The sequence below is a fragment of the Idiotropiscis lumnitzeri genome, chromosome 14 (assembly GCF_059441095.1).
Source record: "Idiotropiscis lumnitzeri isolate Australia: NSW breed Sydney's pygmy pipehorse chromosome 14, RoL_Ilum_1.0, whole genome shotgun sequence".
In the NCBI taxonomy this organism is placed as follows: domain Eukaryota; kingdom Metazoa; phylum Chordata; class Actinopteri; order Syngnathiformes; family Syngnathidae; genus Idiotropiscis; species Idiotropiscis lumnitzeri.
The window spans coordinates 11,360,842-11,380,884 of NC_142404.1; the positions used below are offsets into that span (position 1 = coordinate 11,360,842).

General features: G+C 40.1%; 1 protein-coding gene and 1 long non-coding RNA gene across 3 annotated transcripts; both read right to left on the reverse strand.

Moving 5' to 3' along the window:
• Positions 1–1,828: 1,828 nt before the first annotated feature.
• On the reverse strand, positions 1,829–14,991 carry LOC148323467 (uncharacterized). Its single transcript, XR_015846550.1, has 3 exons — positions 14,615–14,991; positions 11,003–11,132; positions 1,829–2,086 (listed from the first exon to the last, which is right to left on the reverse strand). It is a non-coding gene; the product is annotated as an uncharacterized LOC148323467 (long non-coding RNA).
• A 1,237-nt stretch (positions 14,992–16,228) lies between these two features.
• Positions 16,229–19,363, reverse strand: fastkd5 (FASTK mitochondrial RNA regulator 5). Of its 2 annotated transcripts, none has more exons than XM_088314269.1 (2): positions 19,233–19,363; positions 16,229–18,927 (listed from the first exon to the last, which is right to left on the reverse strand). In XM_088314269.1, exon 2 carries the CDS (start codon positions 18,921–18,923, stop codon positions 16,503–16,505), a length of 2,421 nt encoding a protein of 806 aa, XP_088170395.1. In that variant the 5' UTR covers positions 18,924–18,927; positions 19,233–19,363; the 3' UTR covers positions 16,229–16,502. The 2 variants fall into 2 exon arrangements, with proteins under 2 accessions (XP_088170395.1, XP_088170394.1); XM_088314268.1 differs by having other exon boundaries at positions 16,229–18,930; positions 19,233–19,337.
• Positions 19,364–20,043: the final 680 nt, after the last annotated feature.

The following is a 20,043-nucleotide window of genomic DNA, read 5'->3' on the forward strand; positions in this document are numbered from 1 at the left end:
CCATTTCCACTACACTACGCCTATTCAAATTGTCACAGTTGTGCATGGCCCGTCTCATTATATATGCATTAAACACATTAGTCGAGAGACAGCCGCGCTAAAAAAGCAACAACAAAGGAGGGAAATGAGAGACTTTTCAGACGGTATCTCCTTTATCACAACTGTATGGCCTAAATGCAGTCTGGCAATTTAAAAAATTTAACAATTGCGTCTTGTTGAATGAAAAGCAATCTCGCTTGACAGCAGTTACTCACTGAACCAGGCACCAGATAACACACTGCACAGAAAACCAACTTTTAGTTTGTCATTAAAACATAATCCAGTTTACCTCAAGGGATTAAGAAAGTATCCATCTATATATCTATCTGTGTATCACCGTTTTTTGACAGTGCAAAAGCATCAACAGCGCATAGCTCCAACAAAGTGGAAAAGACGGTTATTTAGTGTCCGTGAATGAGTTAAGGTTATTTATTTATTGTCTTTATTCAAAGAGAGAACCAACGTTAGAGTTATTATAACCGGGAGACGCAAAGAGACTGATTGCTATTGTGAGCTGCCCGATGTAGTTCCCGGGACACCATTTTTACATCTAAGGGTGCAATGTCAAACAAGGCTAAAAGCGTAGAGATTCCATCCGTACATCTGGAGATGTGGTCTTGTGGGTATTGAGGCTGAAACCCAGGCTGTATAGATCAGGCGTGGGCAAACTACGGCCCGGGGGCCATATGTGGCCCATCAAACATTTCAATCCGGCCCGCCAAACTTGAAAAGTCAAGTCAAGTCAAGTCAATTTTATTTGTATAGCCCTTAATCACAGACAGTCTCAAAGGGCTTTACATAGCCACAATCGACATCCCCGATCTTAACCCCCAGGAGGGCAAGGAAAAACTCACAAAAAAAAAATAAACCTTGTTAATGTTTTATTTTCTAAATACTGTGGTGTGTCAAAGACAGATATTTTGTTGTAATAATTTTGTTCATTTTTATTTAAAATTAAATGTATTTTTTTTTTCTCCGATGAGGTGAGGTTACCAAGATACTCCATCTGCTTCTGGTCTAATTTCAGAACCCATTGTGGCCCACCAATCAAAAAGTTTGCCCACCCCTGGTATAGATAGTGAACCTTGATGTTGGAACGAGATTAAAGTTTAAAAAAATTCAAAAGCGCAGATGCTTCAGAACAACATTGTCAGAAATGTTTCAAAATAATCAGGTATGTTTTAAAGTATGGGAACATTGGGACACTGGGATGGCTAAAAAAAAAATAAAAAAATAACAAATAAGAGTTTAATTCATGTTGGAACATCGGGAAGGAGTTGCTTGGGGACAATTACTCTGTTTTTATTACTAGGCTTTTTTTTTTGGAGTAGTAGTTAAAAACACTTCATCAGTAAAACCCTGAATCTGATTATCCCCATTTTCCATGTGTAGATTTTTCAAAATCCACAAAAATGTCAGGTTATTTATTTATTTTATTTATTTATTTTTTTAAAAAAGAGTTGCTGCGGCTTATATGCATGTGCGCTTTATATCCCAGAAAATACGGTAATTCTTTCTATTCCCATTATTTCCTACGGGGAAAATATTTCCAAATCCAAACAAATCTGAGTTTGACCAATCTAGCCCCATATTGCAAAACAGATGATTGCCTCACCAACTGTTTCTGTTTTCCGTTTAAGAAATCAGTGTTTTGTATAATTCCAAACACACAAATAGCAATTTCTCCAAATTGCAATTTATTGCTTTCACACAAAATTCTACAAAATTTCCTGACCACACACTAGCTGACACACAAAGAAGATGATGCTAATGTAAGACAATCGTGAGAGGAAGCGGGTGCGCAGCCGTTCCTAAAAGCACTTTCCTGTGTTTCTGTCTTCTCTTGCTGTGCACATCCTTGTGGGCTTTGCAGCCAGCTACAATGGAGCCGGACAGATGGCAAGGTGGGTGTGTTGGGTAACCATCTTCCGAACCCCTGGGAGCACGACCATACTCAAGCTGTCAAGCAAATGTCTTCACCCACCGTGAGATGTGTCATAATATCTTACGATGCTTTGACAGCCATGGTTACAGTTGTTCAGACACCCTAAAATGGCAAATCGAGATGTTGACATTGATGCAAAATCTTGCTTGAAATGCCATTAAGAGTTTGCTTTCGCTCCAAACATTTACCACCTTTTCATCAGAAGGACACCTGTCATCGAGCTCAAATAGATTTCCCTTTCCATTTCGGCAGAACTCATCGAAGTGAGTGCATGTTCCGACAGCCCGTTCGTCTTCACGCATTCAGATGATTAGATGTAAGGCAATGTCGGCAAAAGTGCCCGGGACAATGGCTGTGAATGTTCAAGAGCTCCATTTTCGTAGACAGCACATGAAATGTTGGTTGATCCTGATTTTTGTGCCGACGCAAGACTCACTGCACCTGTTTGGGAAATTGGCTCACTACTCTGCACCATGTTGACATGGTGAGGGAGTGTCGTTTGACATGCGGTCATTGCAAATGGCAACGAGGTGGTCTAAACGTACGCTTCCGCTAACCACATCTAGCTTTTGGCGAAAGGTGAATCGGGCCATTGGTTATTTATTAGTTTTGCAATTTTCAGCAGGAAAAATGCAAGAATTGGTCTATAATGACTTTGATAACTTCATTATTTTTAATGTACAATTAACCCCTTTAAAAATGCATTTTGCCATTTGCTGATGTCATCTTGAGTGATGGCATGTTTGATTTCTGACAATGTCCAAATGTCAATCTGCTCTCTAGAAAAGGTAAATCTTGTTTTGTATGACCTACATATAACAGCATATAAAATATATCTCCTCCGCCATATTTTGAATTGTAAATAGTTGGACTTCAGGGCATTCCAAATTCCACTGAATTAACAAAAAAATAAGATGCGTGAGGTCCCAGGCCAAATCAGTGCTTGTTCTTTTTAAGCGCTTCGAAGCAGTTCTTTGAGGGATTGTTTCTCAATGTCACAGCAAAGACCTTATTGATTTCTAACATAAAACGGCCAACGGCGTGAAGGTTTAAGGTCAGTCTATGCAAATTGTCTCTTCTGCTGGGCACAATTTTCCAATCAGTCCTCTTCAACTTTCAGGGATTATTTCTCTTTGTTGAAGCAGTAGTCCTACTTAATTTGATTAATGTCGCAAGCGAGATGCGCGCAATCGCTGATGTCAAGGATATAGCATTGCATAAAAGTTTCATTGTCTCCATTTCAAAGCCTTGTGGAGGACACTGTTTTCAAATGATGAACTGCATAATCCCGTTTGAATAAAACGGTTGTTGTTCACCGCTCGCATGTTCATGTTCTCCTGAATCCACTGGGGCAACGCGGCCATCAAGAATTTCCATAAAGTAAAGTAGCAAATAGGTCATGAATGTCATTAATATTCAAAAGGCTCCACTTCAAAGAGCGGTGCGGCAACAGCGGCACGCCACGTTTGACCATTCATATCGTTGCTCATTAACCGCACGGGGAAGCATTATGTGCTGCGGGCTACGTACCGGCGGCTGGTGGCGAGGGCATCAAAACACTTTTACTTTCAAGTTGCCTCCTCCTTCCAGTTTGGAATCAAGCGCGGCGGCTCCTAACGAGCTGGCGGACTGAGACGACCCACCGCCACAACACGTGTCGCATCGCGCTCAGTTAATCATGATCGAGCAGATACACTGCCACTTCTCCCTCTCCATAACTGATAGATTACTGTCAGTATGCTCCCTCAATTTGCAAGATTTCATTACAGCTCATTTGGCTCGTCAACTAAGGAACACGACTTCAGCCAATGTAACTCATTTGCATATGAGATGCAGGTCGAACTCATTGCTTTTGTCCAATTATAGTGCAAAAATTCATTTAAAAATTTAGATCATAATACAGATATTCATTCGGTGGTGACTACACGTTAAAGGCAGGCGAGCGGTGTGCTGCCCGTTCTTTTAAAAAAAAAACTACAGGGGTTATTTCTTTAACACTATCTACATATGACATTTCAACTAACCTGTTTTCTGAGTTTGGTCGTTACCTGCGCAACTGTGATGTCATTTTCAGTCGACAGCAAGAGGCAAAATGGATAGTTCACAAAGCACTTGCATTGTCTGTTGTATTTATAACACAATGAAAGAAATTAGGATGCAAGAGCAATACTGTTTCCCAGTATGTCGTCTACATAAGTGGTTGGCGCCCCACTGGTTTTTTTTTTTTTTTTTTATAACTGAATGCTACTTACGTTATTTATAGCATACATTAGCCTGCTCTTAACAAAAATGGATGAACACCACACAAGGAGTCCATTTGGGAGATATCACGATCCATTATGCGGTTATTTCACATCATTGAAGCGTCAACTACGAGCTCATTGAAGGCTGAGCCCAAAATAGCAACATGAAGTAAACTGTATTTGTTTGAGAGGGAACAGATGCGGCTCATCAATACAGTTGATCTGACTTTCTCCTGCATCTTCAATGGAGTCGAAGCATGTATCATGTCCGCATTTCGGTTAAGTAAACCGGAAGTACTGCAATTTTTTTTTTCTTTCATCTGTGCGTCAAAGTGGCCCCGTACCAGTCAGGAGCCCGGTGGTTGTCTTAAATCATCATATCTATATAAATTGTGTTCAGATTGACATGAAACGTGCATCATTTGAATTGTTGAGGTCTGCCCATTCCCCACAAAATTCTGATGCCATTTTTAGAGTCTGGTTTCATTAAAAAAAACAGCACATATATATTATACACATTCTCTGACAGCGTGTTCCACCTAAAGCAGAGTTTAGTCACAAAACCGAAAGGTCAACTCGCTGAAGTTAGCAGGCAAATTGTTCATCAGTCATCCATCCCTGATGGAGTGTAGAACACAGCTGTATTTGTTGCTGCTGCAGCATCAGCAACAGCAATGACCGCACATGACCGCCAGCCTGACACACTCGCTACAGATCACTTGGCAAAGCGGTCATCCGTGATATAGTACAGCCCAAAAAAATGAAACGGTAAAAGAAATATTTCACAACTGTAATTGAGCAGAGGTATGTATAAATATGTGACCAATGAAAGCTGGTCCACAAAAATGCAGTCAAGTCTTCTCACGCCAGGATGCTCAGGTGTCAAGCGAGTGATCACCCAAACAGGAAGGCACGCAAAGAAAAATGATATTTGCATCTATTTAATACCAGCTCGGCCACCGGCTACAACTGAGCTCACCGTCACAGTTTTTTTTGTTGTTTTTTTTTGTCTTTATGTTGCAAATGAAGCGCTCTACACGGCAGATGCATGCGAATGGAGATTAAATTAGATTCTAAAATCAATTCTTTGAAAGCACGTTTCATTGGTGTCTTGACAACGTGAAATTCACAAGAACGTGAGATGAATTATTCAAATGGTCCATTTTGCAATATCTGTTAATAATACATGGCATATCTTCAATATCTGAAAATACCTTTGCAATGAGGTTTGCATATATATATATATATATATATATATATATATTTATATTAGCAGAAATGGGGGACTCCAGTCAAATGACTTGACTCACGTCAGACTCAAGTTGCTATTCTTAGGACTTGTGAGTTGCTTGCCAAAATCTCAAGAACGATTCAACTTGACTTTGGTATCTAAGTGACTTGGATTGATTTAGACTTGAGCTACATGAACTACAAGTATTTTTTTTTAAGTATTAAATCTACATTTTAATACTGCGTGTCAACTCGGACACCAACAGCAATGGGATCAACTCAGAGCATCATTAGCTTGGATTAATGGATACGAAACTCACAGATAGATAAACTAACTTCACACTTTTTTTTTTTTTTAGCAATAAACTTTTTTTAGCGGGAAACTGCGAACCGATAGCTTTGACTGTGGCTTTCAAGTTCGGATAGTCATGTATATGATTATTGGATTTTTATATATATATATATTTTTTTTTTAATGCACATAAAGGTACATAAACAGATTGTTAAAACAATGTCTTTTAACACGGCAACAACTTTGCTAATTAAAACAGAAGAGAAAAAAAAAATTGAGATTTATTTAGCGTATTTTCTCAACTATCGAGAAAAAAAAAATTGAGATTTATTTAGCGTATTTTCTCAACTATCGAGCGCCCCTACCGGTGAAAGAAAAAGCCACAGAAAATCCGCACGGTTTGAATTCGCCGCATGGTTCAAAATCTAGGAAAAAAAATAGCGGCTTATAGTGCGGAACAGGGTGTACGAACATAACTTTGTGTGATGAGCCACATGTTGCTTCACCAATACAAAAGACAGGCATTTGAAAGTAAAAAAAAAAAAAAAAAAACATGTAAAACTACTTTTTCCCAGACAAAAAAAGTTGAGAAAGAATACTACAACTTATCATATCATTTTGAGTTTTGTATCGTAGCATATATCTATATTTTTTTAGCGCAGTCCTTTGTACAGATCAATGCTTACGATGTTCAGGATAAATAATACAGACTTTTGAAAGACTGCACTGTACTGTGATGAGATTTCATTTCCTCTTGTAAAACATATTGACTGCGTGGCTGCGTCACTCCACAGAGAAGAGTCTCCCAGTGGTTATGGCACAATTAAACGGCTCACCTAGCCGCTGGCTACCCGATCAAAGCAACATCCACTCAGAGGAATACAATCAAGTGGGGAAACGGCTTGTTGCTATAGCAACTTATGCCACTTGTGGTACAAGCAGTACGCACGACGCAGGAACATATTAAGAACACCAAACAATGTAAAGCTCAGCTTGTACAGCATCTGAGTAGCTGCGGGGTTTGTCGATCAAATCAGATTTAATTAGAGATGTTCCGGAGATATTTAATCACAATGAAATGACTTGCACTGACGCAAGTTTATTTTGCAAGAGATTCAGGACATGTATTAGGGCACCAAGTGTTCCTGGGATAATTTTTGTCCATTCATCCAACATTTGTGACATCAGAGGTCACTGATGTTGGCGAACAATCGCTATTCCAGTTCATCCCAAAGGTGTTTTTTTTTTGTGTTCTGAATTCAGAAAGTTGTGAGTCGAAAATACTTTGAAGACCTCGATTCCACCAACAGGCCTTTCTAAGATCAAGTAGGGACTCTGAGGTGGGTTTTCCTTTCAGGTCATTTTAGTTGCAGGAATTAATGGGCTAAAATTTTGTTTCACATCACAATCACATAATTCAGTGTTGACCACACATCCAGTTTGAAAACATTCGTGATTGTTGGCCTCGATCATTTTCAAGTAGATTGCGAAGAAAACTATATCTACCGTATTTTCCGGACTATAAGCCGCTACTTTTTTCCTCGATTTTGAACCATGCGTCTATTACAACGGTATAGCGCTTTTCAAAGGTAGGGGGCGCTCTATAGTTAAAAAAAAATAAACTAAATAAATCATTTTTTTTTCTCTTGGGTCTGTTCTATTTTAATTAGCAAAGTTGTTGCCGTGTTTAAAGAAACTGTTTTAACAATCTGCTTATGTACCTTTATGTGCATTAACAATACAAAATCGTTCTGTACATGCAGTCAACAACTAATTTTTTCCAACATAGAAAATGGCGGCTTATACCTTGGTGCGGCTTGTTTATCTTTTTTCTTCTTCTTCTTCTTCTTTTTTCAAAAAGACTTGCTGCGGCTTATATACTGGTGCGCCTCATAGTCCAGAAAATACGGTAATGGCACAACACACTACACAATCTCTGAGGATAATCTTTTCGAGACATTCAACTATATTGGGGCTTTGCTGACGTTGATCGGGAGGAGTGGAAAGATGCTCAAATCAGTATTTGTGTACCTTCCTCTGATAAACTACCCCTGATATGTTACATAACATTTTCACACTACAGTATAATCTCAAGAGGCCCGACACAATTATCTGGGGCAAAACATAGTGTCCCGAAAATAGTTTACAAAATTTTACTAACTTCACATTTGGGGCATTAACAGTTTGAGGTTCAACTTTACTTGTGTGTTGTTCTCCCTTCAGCGTCGTCTGTTGTCATTGTAAATAGAAGACCAATGTAAACGTTCCATATAGAGTAAGTGCTCGAGCCCTCCCACTGCTTCGAAAATATACACTTTATCCTTATAGACTTCTCTGCATTTTAACGTCTGTCAAAAAGATGCCACATCAAGTATTCACACTTGGATTCAGTGCTTATGGAGTAAGAGCGTCCTTGGGAGTCGGACATCTCCTGTATAATTAAGTTGTTCGGATTAAAAGGAGAAACTGGTTCTAATCAGTGGCAAAATAGGTTGATAAGCGTTAAGTCGCAGTTTTTGATCGGAAGGTCTCAGAATGCTTTCGTTTTTCTGGAATGAGGTCAACTGCTGTGGATTTGCAGTCAAGTCCATTAAATCAGCCAAGATGACAGCCGCGCTGCAGCGTCTAAATTGGCGGGCAAAACAAAAAAAAATGTCCTTCATTCTTGCAGTCTCGCTGATTTTCGGGTCTCTCAAAATTGCAGAAGAAAATGCTTGGGCAAGACAAAATATAGCTTTGAAGTGTTTTTTTTTTAAGAGAGATAACAATGCTGGGCTCCTTAAACTAGGCCTTGTGTTTCTCTGCTGAATGAAAAGCTTCCTCGCAGGGATTTGATTACCTCCGCCAAGCATCATACTTTGCATAATGATAGAACAAGTACGACGCTCATTTCAGTGAGTTTGTGGAAAGGTGGCACATGCACAGCAATCAATTTGGAGTACATTGGAATAAAAATGTAGATAGAAGAATTAAATGTCCATCGATAAATTATTAACCTTGACTTAGTGCAACTTTGTGGAAAGGGGAATTCATTATGACATATTCTATTGTTTCCTTGTGGACTCAACATATGCAGCACAAATTTGCGTCTGTTTCAGGTATGTTCAGTTGATGGTATCTATGCTCCTGTTGTGAATAATATTTTCTAATTTTTCATCTCAATTCACTTGTCGAATGAATACATATGTACATGTACATTAACATTTTCAACAGTTTACCGGTTCAAGGGCACATGTGACTTGGAGCCCTGTCCCAGTTGATTTGGACTCACAATATAAAATGTTCAATTAAGCTAACGCGAAGTGCCTGGAGAAAACTTGTGCAACAACATCAAGACAAAGTACAACTTTAACCTTTCAACTGAGAGGCAGAATCTCAAACCACATGTTCCACCATATCGTCCTGCAGATACGATAATGTGAAGAATTCTTGAAAACTTTTCTTTGCCTGGATTTGTGTGTATGAATATGGAGGCCACAACGTCAACGCTATACTAAATGTCCAATTGTTTATCATTCAATTTTTGTGGAATAGACTTTTCCCAAAACCGACTCCTGTTAGTTGGCAACCGTCGCCAAGTCTGTCTTACACGTTGGGCTGTCCCTGAAGAAATATTGCATATTTGTAAAAAGCACATTTCAAAACAGAAGCAAAAAGAAACCGGTGATGAATACATTTCAAAGTTATACTCAACAAATAAAATGCTAACGCATACAACTTGCAGATTAAAAAAAAATCTTGCTTCTGTGTTGCACTACAAATGGTCAGTCTATATTCAAGCAGTTGTGGTCTAGAAAAAGGTGATTTGCCATGGCGTTATTTCTGTTCCGATAGAGTCACTGTTTCATCAAATAAAAATGGCTGCCAATCTAATTTTTCATTATTATTATCAATATGAGAGATGTGGTCAACCTTTGGCTTGGTATGACTCAGAGAGGCTTTAAAGCTTTTTTTTAATTTCACTGTGGCTCCGCTTGTATATGAAAGGCACAGATGTCGCAGTGCTTTTCATGAGACGGGAATGTTCTCAAACAATGCGCAGCCGTGCACAATGTTTTGCAATGTCAAGTCAATGTGAATGTACTGTAAAAAGCATCAATTATTTACAAACAGAACTTGGAACACTGGAAAGATTTTAAATTCCTGCAGCTCCTTCCTTCGTCAGACATCTTCCTCAGCACACCTCCCGACAACACAACACCCCAAGGACACAATTCATGAACAAACACATTGACCGCTATATTTCACTGTTTGTGAAATGTGGTGTTTGTGTGTCCGTGGTGACTCTAGACTGAACAGCTCCACACTGAGTTTTCACGAGTGGTTGAGATAATGTCATGAATAATTACACAGCACATCACTTTACATTTGTCGACAGGGTTACCAGGGTCTTCTTATAGCCTAAAATATGAATTAGCATTAAGACGATGAGGAGTTAAAAGCAAAGAATGTGGGCAGCTTTAATGTATGCTTAGAGGTTAGGAGTGCATGACTCGTTTGAATGGATGACACTAAAATGGAGCCAATTTTGTTTTTTCCTAATTGCTACAGATCTACACTCACAGGTCACAGCACCTAATATCAGCACTTTCTAATGTGAGGCAACACGACAGCTTCATATAAAATTCTGCTTTAACACAGTCAAAGAGGTATTTACACGACAATATTGATTATATGCAGTTTACAGTGGTGTCCAAAAAGAAAGGTTTTATTGCTTGGATGTTTTAGTATTACAGTGATTTACTTCTTATTACACTTGTATGTTGGTGAAAAATGATAAAATGTTGACAGTGCTTCAATAGTAAAAGGCTGGAAATAAGCGGCTTCACATAGCAGTTTTCACTGACTGGCAAAACTGAGAATGAAAGATCTTTTCAGTTTTTTTGAATGGCGGACACGTTCCCAAAGAGATTGGCTGGGCTGGTTATTTGTTTGTTTTCGCAATAGAGTTATTATTTTGACTTTTTAGGGCCGCGCAATAAATGATCTCCAAATTACATTACAGTAGATTGTATCGTTCAGTTAAAAATAAATAAATAAATAAAGATAGATAGATAAAATAAATAATTCAAAAGCATTTTTTAACTACTACAAGTACAATAATACAAATATACTGAATTGTTAAATTCATATTGCTTTGAGACAAAATCTGAAGCGACAGATACAAACATGCTTTCGTCTAATCAATAAAACACGCCTTCCGGTGTGGAAATAGGAATGCCATTTTCACTTCACAACAACAGTGTCACTCACCGGGGCGCATCGCTGCTGCAAAGACAGTTGCAAACTTGAGCTGAAGCTTGTCACTCTGCCTGAGGCTCTGAAAGTTGAGCGTGGTCTTTCATAGAGAGCTGACTGGCACACATGTTGAAAGGGAACCTCCCTGATGGATGAAATAAAACAACAACAGCATCTGAATCACGATCGGCCAGGTTCACAGAAAACGTAAAATGTGAATATGTTTTACATCAAATATATGGATGATAAAAACTTGTATGCTTTGACCAAAAAATAAAAAATAAATAAAAAATCCCCAACACTCTTTACAATAGCTTGAATGCCATGATATTGATAGATATTTCCAAATAAATGTCTCTCAGCTACTACCTAGAATCTTTGATATAGCTCATCCAATTATGTAACCGTACCTAATAAAATGGCAGGCATGGGGGGGGGGGGGGGTCATGACCGAGCAGTGAAACGACGAGTAACTAATGAACCCGAGTAGCGCTCATAATAAACTTCATACTGTATGTGACTTCAGCAGGAGTAAACATTTACAGAGAAATTTCAGCATTTAAAACACATCCGGCAATAATTACAAAGCCCTCGGAGCATATTGTCGGCGGGCGTATTTATAGCAGGCGTGCAAAAGATGGGAGGACAGGAAAAAAAAACAAGGTAGTGTGTTTTTAGACTAATTAGCACTGTGTCTCGCTCTCCCCGTGTGAGTTAAGTCCAAGATGACACTTGTGCAAGCAGCAATGTGTTGTGTAATCCCATTTCTGTCCCTACTCGTGCGCGTTGAGCATCAACGCTTTGAGCGCAATTGATGTAAGATCTCTAAACATTGTGAAAGTGTGAGGTGATGCTACGTTCACAAAAAAAAAAAAAACATCAGAGCTTAAAGACCAAGAGTGAAGTAATCTTGACTAACCGTATTTTGAGTAATAAATCTATTTTAAGAATACTCACGTTGTTTGTTTGTTTTTTAACGCAAACTCAAAATCAGTGGTTTTCAAGTGGGGGCACTTAAAGGAACTTCAGGGGGCACGCGAGATTTTTAATAAAACAAACAAACCTGCAAAAAGCCTTTAAAAATAATTATTGAACCAATCAAATGTTTCAGGAAGAAGATAAAAGTTTATGAAACAAATTTTCAATTCAGTAATTTATTCAATCTCATTATTTTAAAAACCCATATTCTCCCCCATACTAGAATGGTTCGACCCAATTTGTCACGTGCCACCTCTCGTTACCTGTCAGCTTGAAGATGCAAATAATAGAGGCGAGGTTGAAGCGTAAGCCCTCCGAAAAAACTCAGGCACAATCGGTGTCAGCAAAATTCCGATTGTATGTTGAAGAAGTTTTATTTGGATTTATTACCACAAGTTGCAAATCTCTTCTATGATCCAAAAGAGGACACATTATGTTGTTGTTTTTTTGGGGGGGTGGACAAATACAAATTAAGTTTGAAAGGTTGTAAACTTTAATAAATCTGACACTGGAAACATGTTGTTGGTTTTCTTTTTAACCCAAAAGTTATGAAACGTGAAGCTAGCGCAACATTGCCAGTCAATACATAACAATAACGGAATAATGAGGGTAACCGCTTAACACTGAAACCATTCATTTTTAAGTGGAAAAAAAATGGTCAAACACCACCTTAAAACAGATTGTGTTCAACTGCTTCGGTTCTACAATATTGCTTTTCACAAGTCAATTAAGTGTGTCTGTGGCAGGTCAAACAAGAGCTGAATGCAAACACTTGCCGTCAATTCAAGTTGATGGCAACCGTTTGACCCTGGAACTTACTCATTAAATTTCGATAATTTCCTATGGGAAACTCATCCCAAATGAACCAGTAGCTCAAACCAGATTGTGTTCAACCTCTTGGTTCCAGCGTTTTGCCATTCGGAACTCTATTAAGTGTATCTACAGAGCTGAATGCAAACACTTTCCATCAATTTAAGTAGACCGCAGCTGGTTAACAATGTGTGTGCGCGTGGAATGTTAAAAGCCTCACAGCCAGACACAATTCGGAATGGCATCCGAGAGGTCAGCCGAGCCAAAATGATGTACACACAAACACCATCAGAGAACCATTCACACATTTTTGCTACTTCTGTTGCACTCGAGCTGTTGCGTCAGCGCTTTATGAGACATTAGGATTTGTCCGTTTTCTACAATGAAGTAAACGAAAGAATTAGAGCAAGACACAATGTAGTATCTCTCCCTCGGGATGAGGCAAGAGATGCCGATGCGCGCTTGTAGCCACATATTCAGCTGCCGCTGGATTAGCCTCCAGCCGGAGAAAAAGCAGAAGAATTGAAATGCAAATAAGACGAGGATTACTGAGACAGCATTCACAGCTCCTCGACTAACTGCCTGCAATGTAGTGTCTGAGCCTGATGATTATCCTCTATTTACCTACTTGTATTGATAGCTGCTTAATTAAGCATGTCATGAGAAAGGCGAGTGATCAAGGAAAACGGAAGAAATAGACGGTTTACAAACCCAGGTCAGCCACTCCGCAGAGCAAGGGAAGGGGAGACCGCTACAGTTATATAAAAAATATATATTTAATGAAAGGTGCTAAATGACAAAGGGAGTTGTGTGAACTTCAAAGGGATGCTCCTTCCTCACAGAGAGGTGTGAAATTTGCTGCCAGAGCACATGAAAGGTCCAAATGTGAATTCACTCTTACGGTAATGTCTCAAGGCCATTGAGTCTGCTTTTGACTAATTAAAAATGCACTTACTGTCTTTTGGGTCTTTTAAAGTGTTAAGTGGCTAAAAGATGATGGAAATCAACAAGAATAACAACTACAGTATTAGGTACACTAGTTTAACACAATTAAGTCACTTTTTTTTTTTTTGTCTTTCATAACACCGATCTTATCTGACGCTTGTGAGGAAATGCAAGCCTCCGTCCGCACCAGGGGCAATTCTAGGATCAGAGGGTTATGGGTGCTGAGCTCTAAGCCAAGACCGATCAATTTCACCGTTTATTTAACGATTTTATTTCCATGTTTATGAAACAGAAGCATAAGACTTTTTGGGAATGTCTACGACTAAACCCTCAAATTTGCTAAATGTTGCTGAGTTATAGCAACAGAGGAATGCCTACAATTTATAAAACCAACATAATGCAACCGGACCATGATGATAAACGCACCCCTTTACAGTATGAAAAAAAAGAGGGCAGTGGCAGTGTCTCGCTCATTTTCGAGCTACAAAAAAGCATCAGCCACACCCCTTTTTGGGAGCTTTGCTGGTTATTTTTTTTTGGTTTCAGTGTCTGCGTCACAGCAAGGAGGCAATTAAGTGTGAGTCCACTTCAACCTTTTAAAGTATAAATGTGTTCTGCACAATAGTTTGCATTTATTGAAATCAAATGTGAGCTCATGCGACCTCCACAAAATCAAAAAATACCGTGATGGATCAATTCTCCACTTACACAGGCTGACGGGGACAAGAGCAAGAATGTGCACACGAACTCTGACTGGTTATATTTGGGACATTTAGCAACGCTAAACTTTTGTTAAGCGCGAGGAGGCAACCACGCATCGATGTTTACACCTCCGACCCCCCACGGCGAACAAAAGCTTTTGGTCTAACTAGCACAACAAAATTAGTTTCTTACCGGCGACTCTGTGCCAGGGATGCCGGGCTGTTGCCACTCATGCACGTCCGTGTCAACCACAGCTTGCAGCCAATTCATTGAAGCTTAACTCCTCATCGATGAACCCTGCAGGTGGTCTTGTTGGAAGTTGTGCATCGCGGGGCCGTTTCGAGAGCGTCAAGGTTCAGGGAACAAAAAAGTTCCAGCGAGGAGACTGACTCCACAGCTGAGTGTGGCCAATTTGGAATGTTACGTTGAGTGGTGTCGCATTCCAAAGAATAAAACGGTGTATTGTAGTTTCGCCGCCTGCAGTCGAAAAACTGGGGCCAATCCTATCAAATAAAGATGCATGTCCACTCATTCTAACTCCAGTAAATATCCCGACTGGTGCTTTTATACTGTGCGTTCTCACCGTGATCAGCAAAGAAGCAGTGTGCAGGGTCCTAACAGCAAAATTGATGTACCTCTGCTCTCTTACACATTTCCTGATTGTCACATAAATCAGCCACGGAGAGGTTAATCCTATTGATATTTTGAAGTGGTCATGGATAGGGATGTCCACATTAATTTTGGTGCCAATTGATCACCGTTTTTGAACGTTATAAGCAATGAAAGTACAATGATTTCCAACGGAGAGTTTGTAATCGGTCCCTTTAGTGACTTGCAGTACCACGAGGTGAGCTAAGGGGGGCGTGGCCATATTCCTCATTTAAAAGTAGGCGTTTTTCAAGGTGTCACTCATTTCCTAATTTCTCCGAAATTAATAGATACGAAGAAAATTATAATTAATTTGAGTTTTATTTATAAAAAGAAAACATTTAAATGGATCTTAGTGAAAAACGGGCCATCTTGGATTGTGTCCTCTTTTACCCAAATTGGGAGGGATTGAGTGGAACAAACCATTTTTGAGATAAAGGCTATTGGGCGGAATGCGTGTTGTTAAAAATGTTGCATTCAAGTTCCACCAATACAATAAAGACGTTTGTAGATTGCTTAAATAGGACATTAGGTAAATAAATACATAACTATATAATCTCTCAAATTTTAGAGGTGCTTGGATTCTATTTAGGAGTGCTTTAGCGTCCCAAAAGATTGACTAAGAGTACCTGCAGTTAATTTGTCCCATTTATTGTGGTTGCAGTTAGCAACGTAGAAAGGCACATCTAAAGATATTCATAATCAACACTGCATTGTCAAAAATAAATAACGTTGAAATGCACTTTTTGTACTGGAACTTGATGGATTATGCATGGTAACAATCTTGTTGGAGAGCGCCCTCTAGTGGCAAAAATACGAAAAATCATCAAGTATTCTATTCTATTTTATCTGCTTGTCATTAACGATACTGTTTTGGCAGTATTTATGCAACTAATTCTAGAAAGTTTGGTGTAAAATGAATCTTGTTTCTAAAATAAATAGCAATATAAAACCTACTACTAAATAATATACAGAGCCTGGAAAATTATTTAGCACCTTAATTGTTTGTAAACTATTCTCATTGCATTCAATTTTCTAAATTCAGTAATTTTTCTGATTTTTATTTGATGAATCTGCACAGATGAGTACAAGGCTTTACATGAAATGCGAAATAGATATATGCAATCATTTATTTAGACTAAAAATTGTAATGTGCATACATATTCAACCATCCTTTATGAAGCCCCTAAAAAGCTCTGATGCACCTTCACAAGTCAAATAATGTGTGAAATATCCACCTGTTCATTGTCTTCACATATTTTCAGACAGATCCCAAAGGCTTTTATTTTTGACATACAGTATATACACAAAAGTCAATAAAATCTTTATTTTTTATGCTTTTGCTGTGCTTGGCACATACTCATCATGAGTAGACACACTTTACACGTTTGCAAAGTATCCTATTCCTTTAAAGTCGAGCAGCCGTGTGAGGTCATGCTTCCAGGCTGTTGTACAGTTTACAGTGAAGGTAGGCCATCTTCTCAGCCCTACTTTTCCTCAAGATAGAAATCCACTCGTGATGGCAAAGCTCTACGACCTTGTAACCCGCTAATTTCAGTTGCCTCCTCTTCATGGCATGAAGGCCCACTAGCTGCTGTGACTGGTGGCAGTAGTGGTTCCTGCTGGACACCTGGATGGCAAGTTTAACGATGGTGCCGGCTTCTCCGGGGCCTGATCTGTGGCTGCCGGGAGTGGTAATCATTTCTGTGATGGCATTTGTCAGATTTAGCCGGGTGTTAATCAATGTTTCTCCTTCATCGGGCTTCACAACAGAGAGAGTTTGAACTTCAGGAGACGCCACTATTGGACCTGGGAGGTTCTTGCCATTTGTAAGCTGTGCGATGAGATTGTCAGTCACGCTCACTCCTACATTCATTCTGCCCCAACCTGGCTTTGAAGCACATTTGGAAGAACTGTTCGGAACTGGTGTTGGAGATTCTGGGATGACAGGAACAGGCTGACCACGAGCGTCAAGGTGCACTTCGAAGTCGATGGATCGCATGTGGGGCAGGATCATTCTTTTACAGACAAACTCGTCTCCTCCCAGCAATTCTTGCAGTGCAGCCTCTGCCTCCTTCACCTCGAGCTTCTGGCACACGTCTGATTGGACAAACTTCCACAGCATTTGTTTCACTTCTTCTCTCAATTCGCAGCTCAGCCGAGGACCAGTCCACTGAGGCATCTCCATAGCCACGGCTCCATCCAAGGTGAACAAGTCTTTCTTCAGCTCCAACTGCGTTGACTTAAGAGCTAAGCTGACAAATTCCGGGCTCAAGGCTAACTCGATCAGGTCCTCTGGGAACTGCGAGACAAAGGCCAGACCGAGAAGACCAGTGAGCAGATGTTCTGGGTAGCGGAGAAATTCAGCCTTCCTCTGTCTAAGGGCCTCGGTAAGGCTCTGGTAAAAGCTTGGGCTCTGAGCCGGGAGGAACCCTAAGGTGCCAAAGGCCCACAAAAGCTTACATGAGTCTTTACTCCGGCAGTGTGGTACCAGTGATGGAATTCTCTCTGCTATCGCCATGAGGATGCGGTCATTCCGGTAATGCAATGACGAGCAAGTCAGCGCCACATGCATCAGCCCCGTGACGCCCATCCCGTAAGCGCGCCGTGGCACCTCATGTGTCATAGCCTCCATCCACGCCCTGTGAGACAAATAGCTGAAACGCAGGTATTTGAGAACATTGACTATTGCAAAGTCACTCATATCCCCAACAAGAGAATGTGCCTTATCCACAAGGCGCTTCACTGCTGTCTCAGAAAGGGACGTTTGGGATTTGAATAGGCCCAAGCAGACAGCGCCAACCTCCTCCGGCTGTAGCTGTTGTAAGTGTCGCATGAGTAACTGCTCTATAGGCTGAATCAGTTCTTTGGGGCACTGTCTCCCTTCTCCCATGATGTACATCAGTTGGACCAGCTCTGGAAGCCCCACTTGTCCCATATACAAATGGACTAAGTCATAAAGTCGCTTGAGGAATTGAGGCACCTTCCGGCCAATGCAGCGCCACAAGTCGGCTGCTAACAGCAACTGGTCTAAAGTCATGTCGCTGGCGCGGCGACTCAGCTCGGCCTCGTACAGCCCGAGGACCGTGTGGCTATGTGGCATTTCCAGCCACACGAATGACCTCAGCACGTGCAGTAGCTCAAGTAGAGAAAAGAGGCGAAGGTTCTCCACAGAGTAACGAAGCAGCATGATGAAGCGTTGGTCAGTCAACACTAATGAGACTTTATCAGAGTCGATGTGGCTGAGCTGCACAAATAAAGGACAAATGTCAGATGGTTTCATGCGGCCTTTCAGGACAGCCACTTCCTGAAGTAATCGCACTCCCTGTTCCCATTTGATGGGGGGGCGTCGTTGGGTCAGATCGAGTGCTATGGATGAATAATCAGGCCGGCACTTGAGAAAGGCACGAACATCAACCTTAACGTCAGGTGATACGGGTATTCTTTGGTGCAGGGTCACCGGTGTGTTGGCTTCGGAGCCTCTGTTGAAGGCCAAGGAGAGCAAAGTGTTTTTGGAGCTGGAAATATGCCGTGAGGAGCTCAGGCTGTAGCGATTGCGCTGCTGCCAGAAGGAAGGAGCATGGGTGGGGAGACACGGTTCTTTGTCATCGATATCGCTTTGACTGCGGGAGACGGAAGATTTTCCCACAGGTTGATGATATGATGATGGGCTGTAATGGACCCTGTAGTCTCCAAGGACAGGAACATCCAGATGTTGCAACATGTCCGTACTTTTATTCTGCACATCCGGCTCAGTGTCAAGATTGCCACTGACACGGTGAGCAAAACGCTTTCTCAAACCTGAAAGGTAGCATAGCCTCGGTCTCAGGGGGCACAGCACAAAGGCAGCCATGAATCTGCTGGACGAAAAAGACAAACACAAGATACTGTTCAGTCGAGAGGAGTGACAAAATGGAAAAAATATCCTCGTTGTGAATGTACGTTTCACTGTCAATGGCAATCAAAACGATTCATAAGTAACGTAAATCTACATGAGGGTCAGTTCTGCATACACAATTTAACACACATATAACCATTACTTACTGGACATGCTATTAATGACACTACGCATTTACATTCATTATTGTACAAAATATACATGAGTCATCAATGACTAAAATAAAGCTGCGATTTGCCCCTTATCAGGAGACACAAAACTCACCTTTACCTGCCCAATACGAAACTCTAACCGCGCTAACTAAAAGGAGAAACCATTAAGTTGCGAATGGAGAAGGGTAACTTTCCATGCTGTCTCCTACAACCGAATTAACAGGAAGTCGTGACATACTTGTTCCTTCACACAAAATGTTATACGACCGTTCCAGGGAACATCGTGAGCTAAAATTAAGAAAAACAAGGCAGATATTTCCCTATGGCGCAAATATGTATAGTCATGAAATGTAATACGGTATATTACTCTGTCGTTTACGATGTTTAAGTGCAAACATATAAAAGCATATTATCTTCTTTTGAAATATTTCGAAACTCATCAATACTTCCGGTACAGGCGGCCATAACGGCGTGGAATGACCTATGGCATCCGAGTAGTGCCAAACATATTAAGACAAAACACAGGAAAGAAAAGTACAATCTGGTACAACTGCGTAAAACGGATATTGGTTAATACTTCGTTAATTTTCGTCTTCATTAATTGTCAGTCAACCTTCGATCAGATATCCAGTACCCTATCATGCATATGATGGTTACGTTATTGGGTTTTTTTTGTTTAATAATTGTAAAATTTACAGTAACTACGTCAAGACAGGTTAACCAATTATATTTATTTTTGTTACATGGCTATCATTTCAACATATATAGAAATTATTTTATTATTATATTACAATAATAAAGCGTATTTGACTATTTTAAGAAATCAGTGATACTGCACTAACTTAAAATCAGTATGCAAACTGTACAAACGGAACTATTAACATTGGGTTAATGGCTTTTTATAACGATAATAATAATAATTA

Excerpts from the sequence above, each read along its gene's own strand:
- fastkd5 (XM_088314269.1), bottom strand. The coding sequence starts at position 18,923 with ATGGCTGCCTTTGTGCTGTGCCCCCTGAGACCGAGGCTATGCTACCTT.